General features: G+C 40.2%; 1 protein-coding gene across 1 annotated transcript; it reads left to right on the forward strand.

Annotated features, from left to right (window-relative positions):
* Positions 1-354: 354 nt before the first annotated feature.
* LOC124863549 (heme-binding protein 1-like) lies at positions 355-13,293 on the forward strand. Its single transcript, XM_047357967.1, has 4 exons — positions 355-2,976; positions 8,934-9,072; positions 9,274-9,454; positions 12,461-13,293. Exons 1-4 carry the CDS (start codon positions 2,899-2,901, stop codon positions 12,636-12,638), a joined length of 576 nt encoding a protein of 191 aa, XP_047213923.1. The 5' UTR covers positions 355-2,898; the 3' UTR covers positions 12,639-13,293.
* Positions 13,294-13,380: the final 87 nt, after the last annotated feature.

Genomic DNA, 13,380 nt, shown 5'->3' on the forward strand with positions numbered 1-13,380 from the left:
GCATGTAGTTTGTATGTTGGCTCTGGGTTCTGTAGGTTCCTCCCATGGTCCAAAACCTACATGTTAGGTTTAGTGGGGGTTCAGGTTATGAATGCATGTGTTCATTGTTGTTTGTCCTGTGTCTCTGTGTTGCCCTTCAATAGATTGTCCAGGGTGTACTCCACCTCGTTCCCATTCAGCGCTGGAGAAAGGCACAAGAACCCCAAATCAGAACCTAAATCCACCACTCTGCTATGTCATATTTTGGGTTAAAGAAAACAGTTAATAAAACCTAAGTCATTATTTTAGGCTCACATGTAAATTATTTTCTAAAAACTAAGGGAAAATCCAGGAAATGAAATCTGTAGCCAGCAAGGTCAGGTCAGTTTATTTGTATGGAATAATTCTTACACAAAGATGTTTAAAATGGTTTACAGGAAAATAAAGGAACAATAATGAAATTACATTTGAAACAAGATACACGTTAAAATAAAAATGTCAAATTTAGGCACCACACAAAAGCAGAAAAAGATTACCACTAATAAATAGCCAAAACTTAATAAAGGAATCTTTGACCTTCTAGGGAAACCTGCAATAAACAGGTATACTCCTGGTTTAAAGGAAACCGTTTCTGCTCATCTCCAGTTTTTAGAGAGTTGCTTGGTGTTTTGGAAAAGGTTGATCTTATTGAGAATTTTGATGTGGATTGTACCAGGAGTCATGATGGTGTTCACATTTTCTTCTCCACACGAATTATTTTCTCAGATATCTCCAACAACTAGAAGGATTCAACTGTACCACTCCGAAGGTGTTTGTACCTCCTGTGAAATTTCAGTCTGTCCTCGATGCTTTTCTTGGACATAATTAATGTTTTTGCTTGTCTTCATGATACTACTGTCAAAAAGTTTTTACCTCACTGTGTGTGTAGGTGCATTCCTGCTGCCTGTGTAAGTAAGCTCTGCACTGGTGGTGAGACTTTAATGTTGCACACTCCTCAGCAGGAGCCATCCTGGCACTTGCTTGCTGAAGACACTTGGACATCCTGAAGCCTTCATCACTGGAATCTCTCACCATTAAGTTTTGATAATACAAAACCTGTTCTTTCATGCAAAGTTATGGTGAATATACACTTTCTTTTAAAGGCAAAGAAAGTACAAAAACAAGAAAATGATTGTAACCAACTTCTTTTATAGAATTAGGTCTGATGCAGTCAAGCTGGCTTGAGTTGATTGGAAAATGTATGAAGCTAAATACGGGGCAATAAAGGAAAAATATCAATAAGCCTGCCAAACACTTTCCACTGGGGCAGGGGTTTCCCTTTCAGCAGGACAACAACCCTAAAGATACAGCCAGAGCTGCAAATGAATGGTTTAGATCAGAACATATTTATGCATTAGAATGGTCCAGTCAAAGTCTAGGCTTATATCCATTTGAAAATCTGGGGCAAGACTTTCCAGATGTACACTGGGAACATCAGATCTCACGAGCATGATTTATCCCTACAAAGGGGGGAGTTTCTAGATGTGCAAAATTAGACCAGGCATACCCCAAAAGATTTGCTCAGGAGAGCGTTGAATCATTTATGATTGTAAGTAAAGATTTGTGTCACTGTGAACGGTATTTTATGTGGGGCTTGTATATCACAGGTTGCTTTTCTATTATTAAAAGTGTATGTTCAAAACTCAAATTGTATTGCTTTCAAAAAAGCCCTCATTTGCAAATAGATGGAGTACCCAAATGTTTCTTATCCGTCCTTTGACCGTGCTCTTTCCTGACTGGTGGTTTTTGACATGGGCTACATGGGCAGTTGCCAAGGGCGTCATTAAACATGGGGGATCCTTAGTACAACCTATCTGTCAGTTGTGCCCTGAGCAAGTTTTCTATTGTTTTTGTGCATATGCCTGTCAAAGATTGGTTAGCACCCCTGTGTGTTGAGTAGGGGTCCCCTGTTTGCTGCTAGGACAGAGAGCCAAGGTTAAGCACTTTGTGGAGAGTTGCTCTCCATTTTATCCTGCTCGAGAATCTCAGATAATTTCTCACATTTTAAGTGTTTGGAAGGTTAGGAGAAGGCTGGTCTCATCCAGGGTGCCATTCATGCAAGGACCACCACTGTTTCCTGACCTGCATTATCAAATTCACCCCCCGCCTCACACACACATAATTTTACCCTTTCCCTTTTTCTGCTCTTAATGTGCAGTGGTGACTAACGTTGCCTTCAGTGTGAATTAAAATAGACTAACCCTGGAGCAAAGCAGCTCACAGTGGCACAGGGGGAGCAAGATGTGCGCTCATGTACAACCCAAACTTCACATGCACAAACACAGCTGGGCGAATTAAACTCCAAATGAATAGTGACAAACGAACCGCTAGTGTCAAAATTGATTTTCCACAGATACAAGAAGCAATTAGTATCCGTCTTCTGATCCTACCATCCTGGAACAGGCATCCGTGACAAACAATGAGAGAGGAGGCTGAGCAAAGTGGCGCTGAAGGTTTGTAACTTTCACACAGGTAGGAGCTGGAAGACGTGTCTGTTTCTATATTGGTGGTTTGAGTAAACGTTTTAACCAAGTCAGCGCAACTTGGACTATTCTGAGAGGAATATATGTTGGAAAATGAGTCACGTTAGGTGGTGATGCGCGTCAAGCTTGGAGGAGAAGAGCGGAAGGCGGGGACAGTGTGGAGGCTGCTTTGGTCATTGGTTTGTCAAAGGTGCAGACGCTCAGCACCGTCTTCCTCCAAAAAGGGGAGGAAAACAGCTGTTGAGGGAGTTCACAGAGACGAAGTGCTGCGTGTTGTTGTTGATTTGCAATCACAGACTGTCTCTCCAGGGAGCTGGTTGCTAGAAAAAAGGGAGAGCAACACCTTTTTTTAAAAAGGGCAAGGAGCGAAGAGAGGAGAAGTGACCAATCCGAAGCAATGTTCGGCATGATCAGAAATTCGCTCTTCGGAAATTCCGAGGAGACCGAGTACAAAGTCCTCAGCAGCGAGACTAAGGTAAGCCTCACAGAGACAGCTCCATCACCAGCTGTGCGCTTTTCGATGTTTGCGCAATTATTAGGCACAGAATTCCTGCTACCCTAAAACGTTGAAACATTTCTGTGATTCCCTTTTCAAACTCCCAACTTTAAAATTAGATACATGTAGTAGTATTTACGTGGAATAATTTTCTTTGCAAGCTCTCACAGCTCCTGTCACCTTGGCAGAGAGTCGGACAATAGGCTTGTGATTGCTTGTGACCTAGAAGGATACCTGGTGACCCACAGTGTGGGGAAATAAAGGAGCCCCGAGGTTCTGTGCCGGTCAACAAGGCAGACGTGAATAATGATGAAAAGGAGGGGGGGGTTCTATATGGTGATGCTATATTTAGGACTGTACATCTCCCTGAACACATCATCGCCACCGTGAATCATGGCAGCATCATGCTTTGTGCACTTTTTTTCAGGCTGTATAGATGGGAAGGTGCTGGAACTTAATTCAGGGCAATTCTGCAAAAAAACTTTTAAAAGGCTGCAAAAGACTTGAAACTGGGGTGGAGGTTCATCTTACAGCATGACAAAGACTCTTAACATGCATCTAAATTTAATCAAGATGCTGGAAAAACATGAAAATGCTCGGATAGAGCTTTAGCTTTTTTGCCAGGAAGAACGGGCAAAAACGTGCCAAGATGTGCAACTGAGTACATTATTTGTAGAACCACCTTTTGCTGCAAGTCTTGTGGGGTATGCCTTGACCAGCATTGATTTTGATGTGTAATATATTTTTTTCAAAGCTATGTATAATTTTCCTTCCACTTCACAATTATGCACTACTTTGTTTTGGTCAAAATGCAAATTGCTTATCCAGGAAATCACCCTCAACCCTACCGTGAAACATGGTGGTGGCAGCATCATGCTGTGGGGATGCTTTACTTCAGAATGGATCAGGAAGCCGGTAAGAGTTGAAGATCCTCGTTCATCTCTGGGACCAAAGTGCAGTCCCCAATAGTCTAATGTAATTTTATAGGGATGAAGCTTGGTTATTGGGCCAGCGTTAAAATTGTGTTAGCTTAAGCTCAAAAGTTAGGCATTTAATTATAATAATTTAATGTTAAGGTTAGCGATAAGAGCATGCACCTTGTCAGTGGAGGGAACCTATGGGGCTATATTTTCACGTCTCTGTGTGGATTCATGAGTCCACAATAGATGCATTAAATGACCCTGCCTTGGAAGAAGATACATCTCAGCCTATGAGCTTCGACCTTGTGTCCAAATTCCAACCAAATACCTGTTGATTTGAGGTGAATATAAATAATTTAGAGGCATACCCCCTTATGCGTTATTTCACCTCATTTGTGCAATGCACCTGTCACACTGATAGCAAGCTAGACCCTCAGTAGGATTCTACCACTGCCATGCTTGACAGACAGAACAGTTAAGATTTTAACGCCTAGCCTTGACTCCCCTAAAGATTGTTCTAGTCATTGAGGCCAAATAGCTCAATCTTTGTCCCATTTGAACTTGTTAATGTGGGTAGCTGCAAATATTAGTTGAGCTTGAAGGTGTTGATTATGGAACAGGGCCTGGTTTCACCCTCTCAGTCTATTGTAATGTAAAACTTGCTTCACTGTGGGCAGTGACACTGGTGTTCCAGTATCTTCCAGCTAGTGGCAGGCTTGAGTCTTGAAGGTTCCTGGGTTGTTCTTGAACGTCCAAACTAATTTTCTTTCATCTAAGGAGGACGATTTAGCTCAGATGGTTGAATCTAAAGCTGGCTAATATTGAGTTTCCACAGTGGCACCAACCGTAAACTCGAACCGAAAAATGATGTGCTATGCTAAAAAGTAGTCAAACCAATTTAAGTGAACTCTGTTGAGAAGAATAGTCAGAATTATGATGGAAGCTTCAAACTCAAATGCATCCCTAACCGTTCAGATTCAATACAACATTAATTCCATAAGGGGTGTATGGAAACTTTTCACAGGCATTGTTTATGTCTTTCTTAAGGACCAACAATGAACCTCTTCCTCCCTGGATTGTAGATGTTCATATGCAGCATGTATTGCTTTGTTTTGAAAGTCCCTTTGTTCGTTTATCTCCCAAACAAAAGATAACTTCTGAGTGGGAGACAAAGAGATAAAAAAGGGATTTCCATTTCACATGAGAGAACATGGCCCACACTGACACACACACACACACACACACACACACTGACAGATAGATCTGTTTTGACACAGCCAAGTGCACGTCTTGTAAAGATGGGATATTTAAAAAGGTCTCTTGAAGCCAGCTGTTGTTTAATCCTGCATGGCAATAACAGCTCTTCTCCGTATCCAAAACAATATTTATCTCCACAGCTGTCAAGTGGCTGTTAGTTTATATGCTGATTATTTATATAATAGATACAGGATTTAGAATATAATGCCTGCTTTGAGAAATTGATTTTATAATGGTTTAGATCAGAACCAAAGCTGGTTGTCAAAGGGGCCAAAATTCCAGCAAATTATTGTAATAAACCTGTGACTTTGGAGACAGTTAAAAAACATCTCTCACCCATTATTCTGACAGCAAACTGAAAAAAAAAAATGTTGGTTATCCTAAATGACTGAAAACAGGAAATGTTTGATTTCATGTCACACGTCGAGAGAAAAGGGATTTTTATACACTCCATGTCAATATCTGGTTTCATTTGTATAAAGCACCTGTCTGACACTTCTAATTAAAACTAACAGTTACAGATGAGATGCTGGGTGGGGCATATTCACACATTCACAGCTGAACAACACCAGCAACAGTGGGTGAAACTGAGGATAAATCCAGCTAAGCTAATGAGCACAGAATATTGTTTTAAACCAAAACCATGGAGTTTTTTCTTTATTATTATTAGTTAGTTGTTAGAGAGAGAGAGAGAGTGTGTGTGTGTGTGTGTGCGCGCAAAAGCACTCTTTCAGGGCACAGGCTAATTACAATGTACATGCTGACATAGGCACACACAGGCTCACAGCCCGTATGCACACGACAAATTAATTGCAATGTTGCACAGATGAGGGTCTCTGCTTTCTTGTCAGCCTGCACAACTTTAATGTTGTCCCCAGTGACAAGTTCTACAGTGCTAACTCTTTAATTGCAATACGGTTGCCGCTGTACCTGTCACAAGTTACAGCTCCATGATAGCATAGTGTTATCCTGTTTTCAAATTGGAATTTACTCAGTGGAAAGTTAGCCCTGGAGGAAAGGTTGTTGAAGATCTTTATAAAATGCAGTTTAAAAGGGGATTGAAAGATACAAATTTATTTTACAGGATGAAGACCCCATAATCTGCATGATACTTCTTAGCTTTGAATGTTGCTCATGGGGAAAGAAAATAGTCACAAAATGTCCAGATACGAATAAAAACATGAAGTACAAATTAAGTCTTGAACATAGTTCCGCTGTTTCATTTAGTGCTACAGGTGTCACACTACGAGCAACATTCATCTGCAAGATAATAAACTGCAACAGCCAGCAGTTTATTTCCAAAGCATTAGAAAAATTTTGTAGCAATATTATGCTAATTAGTTCCAAGTTACACTGTGAAGAAAACCCCAGAAACTACTGTACATAATAGAGTGATTATGCTGCACATTAACCCCACTTAGTCATCTATTTTTAATGCAGATGTTTGTGTAAGTTGTTTATATGTCTCCTCAATGCCTCTGCACTATTATGTAAGAGCACACATCCCTGGCCCATAATTCTCTGCGAGCTCACTGAACCCTGCAGAGCAGAACAAGACATTTAATCAGAGCAGTGAAAATATGGTTCATCTGGGTCTGCCCACTGTGGTTTTTTTTTTGCCCACACACAGATACGCATCAAGGATTTATTGGGGTTGGGCCAACTCAAGTGGAGTATAACTGTGAATTTGAAGAAAATGAATGCACTGCCATCAAATTATTTCACAAATATCATCTGAAAAGTATGGCGTGCATTTGTATTTGGGCTCCCTACTTTCTGGAGCCACCTTATTTTCCTACAAATACAGATACAAGCCTTTTGATGTATGTTTCTGCCAGCTTCGCACATCTTGACACTGAATGTTTTGCCTGTTCTTGTCCCGGCGGAAAGTAAACCTCAGAAACTGCCTGACCACTTTTTCAGCCTCTTACAGGTTTTCTTCTCAGGTTGGTCTATATTTAGTTCTATCCAATTCCCAATCAACTCTGACCAGCTTCCCTGTCCCTGAAAAAGAAAAGCATTCCCATAGCATGATGCTGCCACCACCATGTTTAACTATGGGGAAGGTGTGCTCATTATGTGCATCGTTAGTTTATTTACCCAAAATAGCATTTTGCATGTACAGTCAAGCAGTTCAGTTTTGGTCAAGTTAGACCAGAGCACCTTCTTCCATATGTTTGCTGTGTCTCTTCTACACGCCTGCAAACAGGACTTCTTAAGACGTTTTTCTCATCACCCTTCCATAAAGGCCAGATTTGGAGAGTACATGACTAATAATTGTCCTGTCAACAGGACTTGATGCATTTGCAGCTCCTCCAGAGGTACCATGGGCCAATTAGAAGACTTCTGAATATTATTGGTTACACTAGATTTTAGTGTACCAGAGTAAAGGGGGCTGAGTACAAATACACATCAATTTTTTCCATTTTAGATTTTTTTCGTGGCACTAGTGACTTTTATTTTCATTCATTCATTCATTCATTTTCTACCGCTTATTCCATAGTGGGTCGCGGGGGAGCTGGTGCCTATCTCCAGCAGTCTATGGGCGAGAGGCAGGGTACACCCTGGACAAGTCGCCAGTCCATCGCAGGGCAACACACATACAACCATGCACACACTCATTCACACACCTAAGGGCAATTTAGAGTGACCAATTAACCTAACAGGCATGTCTTTGGACTGTGGGAGGAAGCCAGAGTACCCGGTGAGAACCCACGCATGCACGGGGAGAACATGCAAACTCCATGCAGAAAGACCCCCAGTCGGGAATCGAACCCAGGACCTTCTTGCTGCAAGGCAACAGTGCTACCAACTGCACCACCATGCAGCCCTGCAGACTTTTATTTTTCCCAGTATTTTTTGACAGTAGTTAGACAGGAAATGGGGGCGGAGAGAGAGGATAAGACATGTGGCAAATGTTGCCAGGGCTGGGACTCAAACCTGGGATGGCCGCGTCAAGGACTAAAGCCTCCGTATATGGGTTTACCGCCTACACCACCTGTGTTGTGCCCCATTTGTTCTGATTTTGATTTGTAAATACGCTACCAGTCAAAAGTTTTAGAACGCCTTTCTCATTTAATGGTTTTCTTTATGTTTATGACTATTTACATTGTATTTTGATTCTCACTGAAGGCATCAAAACTATGAATGAATACATATGGAATTATGTTGCAAACAAAAAATTGTAAAAGAACTTTAAATATGTTTTGTATTCCAGATTCCTTACAGTAGCCGCCCTTTGCATTTATGACTGAAATATTAACCCTTGGCCATCTCTCAGTGAACGTCCTGGAAGTTCTTTCTAGACTCTTTGGAAAACAATTCCAGGTGACCACCTCATGAAGCTCAAGGAGAGTATGCAAAGAGAGCAAAGCAGCAATTAAAGCAAAGGGTGACTATTTGGAAGAATCTAAAATATACAAATGTTTTTTTCACACTTTTTGTTTACTACATAATTCCATGTGTGTTCATGCATAGCTTTGTTGTCTTTGGTGAGAATCTACAATGTAAATAGTCATAAAAATAAAGAAACCCATAAAGTGAGAAAGTGTATCTAAAACGTTTGAGTGAAATGAATAATTATTAGTTTAGAGTTAATATTTTAAATTGCTGCTATCATCTAAATTCAACCTCTTCTCTGCTTTCTTTCTTAGAAAGGGCACAACTTGGTTTGCACGTGCAAAAATGGTTGTCGCAGCTGTTCAAGAAACCATTAACACACACTGGTCCACAAATTGTTGGCATTCTCTTGTTCCACAGAATGGAGTTCGCTTTGAGGTGAGACGTTATGATGCTGCAAAATACGCCGCCATCTCCTCTGAAGGAAGAACCTATGATCAAGTAATTGGGGAGCTGGTGCGGAAGCTGCTGACGTACATTGGTGGAAACAATGAGCAAGGTTCAATGGAGAAACACAAAAACCAGCCAAACCACAATTCAAATTTACTAAACATCAATGTATCTTGTTCAAAAAGTAGTATATTTACAAAAGCAATGTGCCCCAAAAACAGAATTTTACATTTAAATTTGAGAAATTTTGCTCAAAAGAGATTAAGTTACATGTATTTTAAATCTACTTCCTTACATTTCACATTTAAAGGTGAGGCCATGGGGATAGCATTTCCCATCATCATCACAGTATACCCACGGAATGATGGCGTTTTCTCCCGACGTTTGGTAGTGGGCATCCAGATCCCCATCGCCTACCAGCAAGACCCCCCAGCTCCCACTGACAGTGCTATCAGGATTGAGGAGCGGCCTGGCATGACTGTATATGCTCTGTATGTTCCAGTTAAATCGGTTTTAAATCTAATATGTACTGAACATTATATTTGGTGACACAATGTGCCTTAAGAAAGAGTTTAGAATTCAAAATGTTCTGTTTGAAAAGGTTTGCAAGACATTGTGTTCACATATAAAATCGCATGTTTGATGCTTTTTTTATTACTTAAAGCTTGTAAAAGTGGATTAAGAGACCTCAGTCCATAATACAAGAGTTTAAACGTGATGTGTAGTCTATTTATTATTGAAAGTGATCCAATATTGGGTATCAGTAAATAAAGAAAGTGAAGGAATCTGCAGGATAATTAATTTAGGTTGAGGTGAACTATCCTCCAAGCATCTCTTTTTTAAAGCCTTCCATGTATTATTTTAAGACACAGTGGACAAGACAGAAAATCTGAACTTGGAGACCATAAAACCTGCATATTGTTCACAGACAGAAATAATTCAGACTAATTGTACTCTTTAAGACTGGATGCCAAACAAAACATTTTAAGAGCAATACATCTAAAAGTCTGTCAGGTCACATGAGTTAAAAAACCATGGATTCCCTTTTTAAACATCTGATTTTTTCTGTTGCACCAATGTACAGGAGCTCATCATCTGCCAAACAATAATCAGCAGCAATGTCTTTGATAGAGCTGAACTATCCAATGTTCAGTATACTGGTGCTGAAACAAATCAGTCAGACAACTGCCTGGAAGATGTTTTGTGGATATATGAAACCGAACAGAAGCTTTTGGACTCAATTAAACAGTCAGATGCTTATGGAGGACAAGGCACTGCTACAAAAATTATGACTTCTAATAAATAGCATGGTGATGGTAGACTCATGGTATGGGCCTCCCCTGTTGTATATATGACCCATTAAGAGTAACTGTTATTATTTGGACAATTTAATTCTATTTTAGATCAGTGAGTTCTAAAAGGAGAACTAGATTTGAGTTTAGGAGGACTGTAGTAACAATGTGGAAGTCTCATGCTACGGACCTTCCCAGGTCTATTAAAGTCTGTTGTTTTGCCATTATTGGCCGGAGAAAGAATACAACTTCACATCTGTGAATTCTGAAAAGGGCCCTGCATCAGTATACCTTTCTGGAAACAAATAATTGAAAAAACAAATGTGATACTCATTGCACAGGTATTTTCCTGTTGCATTAAAGACAGTTGCCTTTACTCATTGGGCAATGAATTTAATTGTAGATCAGTGAAAAATGAACAACTGTTAGATCAGTGAATTTTGAAAGGAAATGTCAGAATACCTGTCTGAAAAATGAGCTGTAGAATGAATGTATATATCATTCAGTGTAACATTTGAACTATTTTAATGGTTAATACCACTTACTACAGAGCTTGGACAATGAAACTGAAACACCTGGTTTTAGACCACAATAATTTATTAGTATGGTGTAGGGCCTCCTTTTGCGGCCAATACAGCATCAATTCGTCTTGGGAATGACATATATAAGTCCTGCACAGTGGTCAGAGGGATTTTAAGCCATTCTTCTTGCAGGATAGTGGGCAGGTCACTACGTGATACTGGTGGAGGAAAACGTTTCCTGACTCACTCCTCCAAAACACCCCAAAGTGGCTCAATAATATTTAGATCTGGTGACTGTGCAGGCCATGGGAGATGTTCAACTTCACTTTCATGTTCATCAAACCAATCTTTCACCAGTCTTGCTGTGTGTATTGGTGCATTGTCATCCTGATACACGGCACCGCCTTCAGGATACAATGTTTGAACCATTGGATGCACATGGTCCTCAAGAATAGTTCGGTAGTCCTTGGCAGTGACGCGCCCATCTAGCACAAGTATTGGGCCAAGGGAATGCCATGATATGGCAGCACAAACCATCACTGATCCACCCCCATGCTTCACTCTGGGCATGCAACAGTCTGGGTGGTGCGCTTCTTTGGGGCTTCTCCACACCGTACACCGATACATCACAAAGACTTCCTGTCTTGGTCACAGATGCGCCAGCAAGACGTGCACCAACAATTTGTCCTCTTTTGAACTCTGGTATGTCACCCATAATGTTGTGTGCATTTCAATAATTTGAGCAAAACTGTGCTCTTACCCTGCTAATTGAACCTTCACACTCTGCTCTTACTGGTGCAATGTGCAATCAATGAAGACTGGCTACCAGGCTGGTCCAATTTAGCCATGAAACCTCCCATACTAAAATGACAGATGTTTCAGTTTCATTGTCCAACCCCTGTATATATTTCCTTTTGAAATTTGTGAAATCTAGCTGCTTCTTTCTTGAAATATTAAGCCAATAGACTTTTCCTTCATTACGGTGTAGTCAGCTAGATGCTCTCCTTTGAATCAGTGTGCCGATGGTGCTTGTGAAAAAGGTTTGTGCTCTGTTCAGCTGGCTTTCAAATATTCTTTTTTAGCTCTTTATTCTTCCCCAATTATGTTTTTTTTTTTTTTTAACCAAAACGGTGGTTTGCAATAATCTAAACGATAAATAATATGATGGCTGCTTTTTGCACTTTATATTTGGAGTTGATGCTATGATGCAGCCTTGCAGAATTATGGGTCACTCTTACAGACAGAAAACCCCACGTCCACAAGTCTCTCAACCAAAATGCTTAAGGAGAATAAAGTGAATGTTTGGAAAGGGCCATGTCAAAGTCCTGACCCGAATCTAAAAGAGATTATGTGGAAGGATGTGAAGTGAGCAGTTCAACCGAGGAAACCCACCAATACCCCAGAGTCAAAGCTGTTCTGTACAGTGAAGTGGACTGAAATACCTCCCAGCTCATGTTCAAGACTGATTACAGTTACAGCAACAATGAAGCTGCGGTCATAACCTGCTTGGTAAAACTGGATCATTTTCCTATTAAACTATATACCATATACATTTACCTCAGACTTGTTTCATTTTGTGGGTCACTAATGAATCTAGATTATTTCGAGAAATTCAAAAATGTTTCATTACCACTTTTATAAAAGACTAGAACTTGAAATTTCCCATTTCTTTTTTGTGTTTCAGACAGTTTGGTGGCTTTGCGGGGGAGAGCGAGTATCGGGCTGAGGCGTCCCGCCTGACGCGCACCTTGGGCGAGACAACCCCCTTTCAGCGCAAGCAGTACTTCTGCTGCAGCTATGACCCACCACTCAAGCCTTATGGGCGTAGAAATGAAGTTTGGTTTCTACAGGAGGACCCGTGAATGGCCAATCAGTCACATCTGATGCTTAATCCTCTAAAACAATCTACACCATTGTTAGGTTCAAATTAAACATACTTAACATTTAAAAACAAACTAGAATTCATCTTAAGAATGACCAAAATTTAGGAAAGAAGCAATCATATGAAACTAAATTAGCTTCCACTTGTCGTGAAACAGTGTAAATAATTTATTTTATGGAGAATTATATTTGTCTTTGAACCTAATAAGTCCCTGTAGAGTTGAAATGCCAATGAGCTACAATTTGCACAGCTTCAGTTTAAATAACAGTGACAACTACAGAGAAACGTGAAGACCTAACGTGGAAAATGGCTGCAAAAGGAAACCTTTCTGATTAAAATACAGTGAAGTTTAACCATAAAGTGGAATATGGCTTTATAAATGAGCTGTAAGGGGACCTTTGCTTGTTTGGGCTACGACTACACATACTTTGTTATATGTTCATCTAGAAAGCATCTGTATGTTCAGTAAGGACTTTTTGTTTTACTGCATGAGATATTACAATTTTGATTTCATTAAACTCTACGGAGTGTTTTGTGATCCGTCTGTCCACGTAAGGGTTTTGTGCATAGTGAATTTTTTTAAGGCTTGAGTGTTTCTCTGCATAATAAAATACATGATTCAGTTATAGTCTGCATTTCCTGGTTTTGGTCTTTTCATTTGTGCATCACAAATTCAGTCAGATTTTTCTCGCACCATTGAAAAATGGAACACTCACAAACAT

The sequence above is a fragment of the Girardinichthys multiradiatus genome, chromosome X (genome assembly GCF_021462225.1).
Source record: "Girardinichthys multiradiatus isolate DD_20200921_A chromosome X, DD_fGirMul_XY1, whole genome shotgun sequence".
Classification (NCBI taxonomy): domain Eukaryota; kingdom Metazoa; phylum Chordata; class Actinopteri; order Cyprinodontiformes; family Goodeidae; genus Girardinichthys; species Girardinichthys multiradiatus.

Excerpts from the sequence above, each read along its gene's own strand:
- LOC124863549 (XM_047357967.1), top strand. The coding sequence starts at position 2,899 with ATGTTCGGCATGATCAGAAATTCGCTCTTCGGAAATTCCGAGGAGACC. Across the intron at positions 9,073-9,273 it reads TGGTGGAAACAATGAGCAAG|GTGAGGCCATGGGGATAGCA; the intron begins GTTCAATGGAGA and ends TCACATTTAAAG. Across the intron at positions 9,455-12,460 it reads GGCATGACTGTATATGCTCT|ACAGTTTGGTGGCTTTGCGG; the intron begins GTATGTTCCAGT and ends TTTGTGTTTCAG.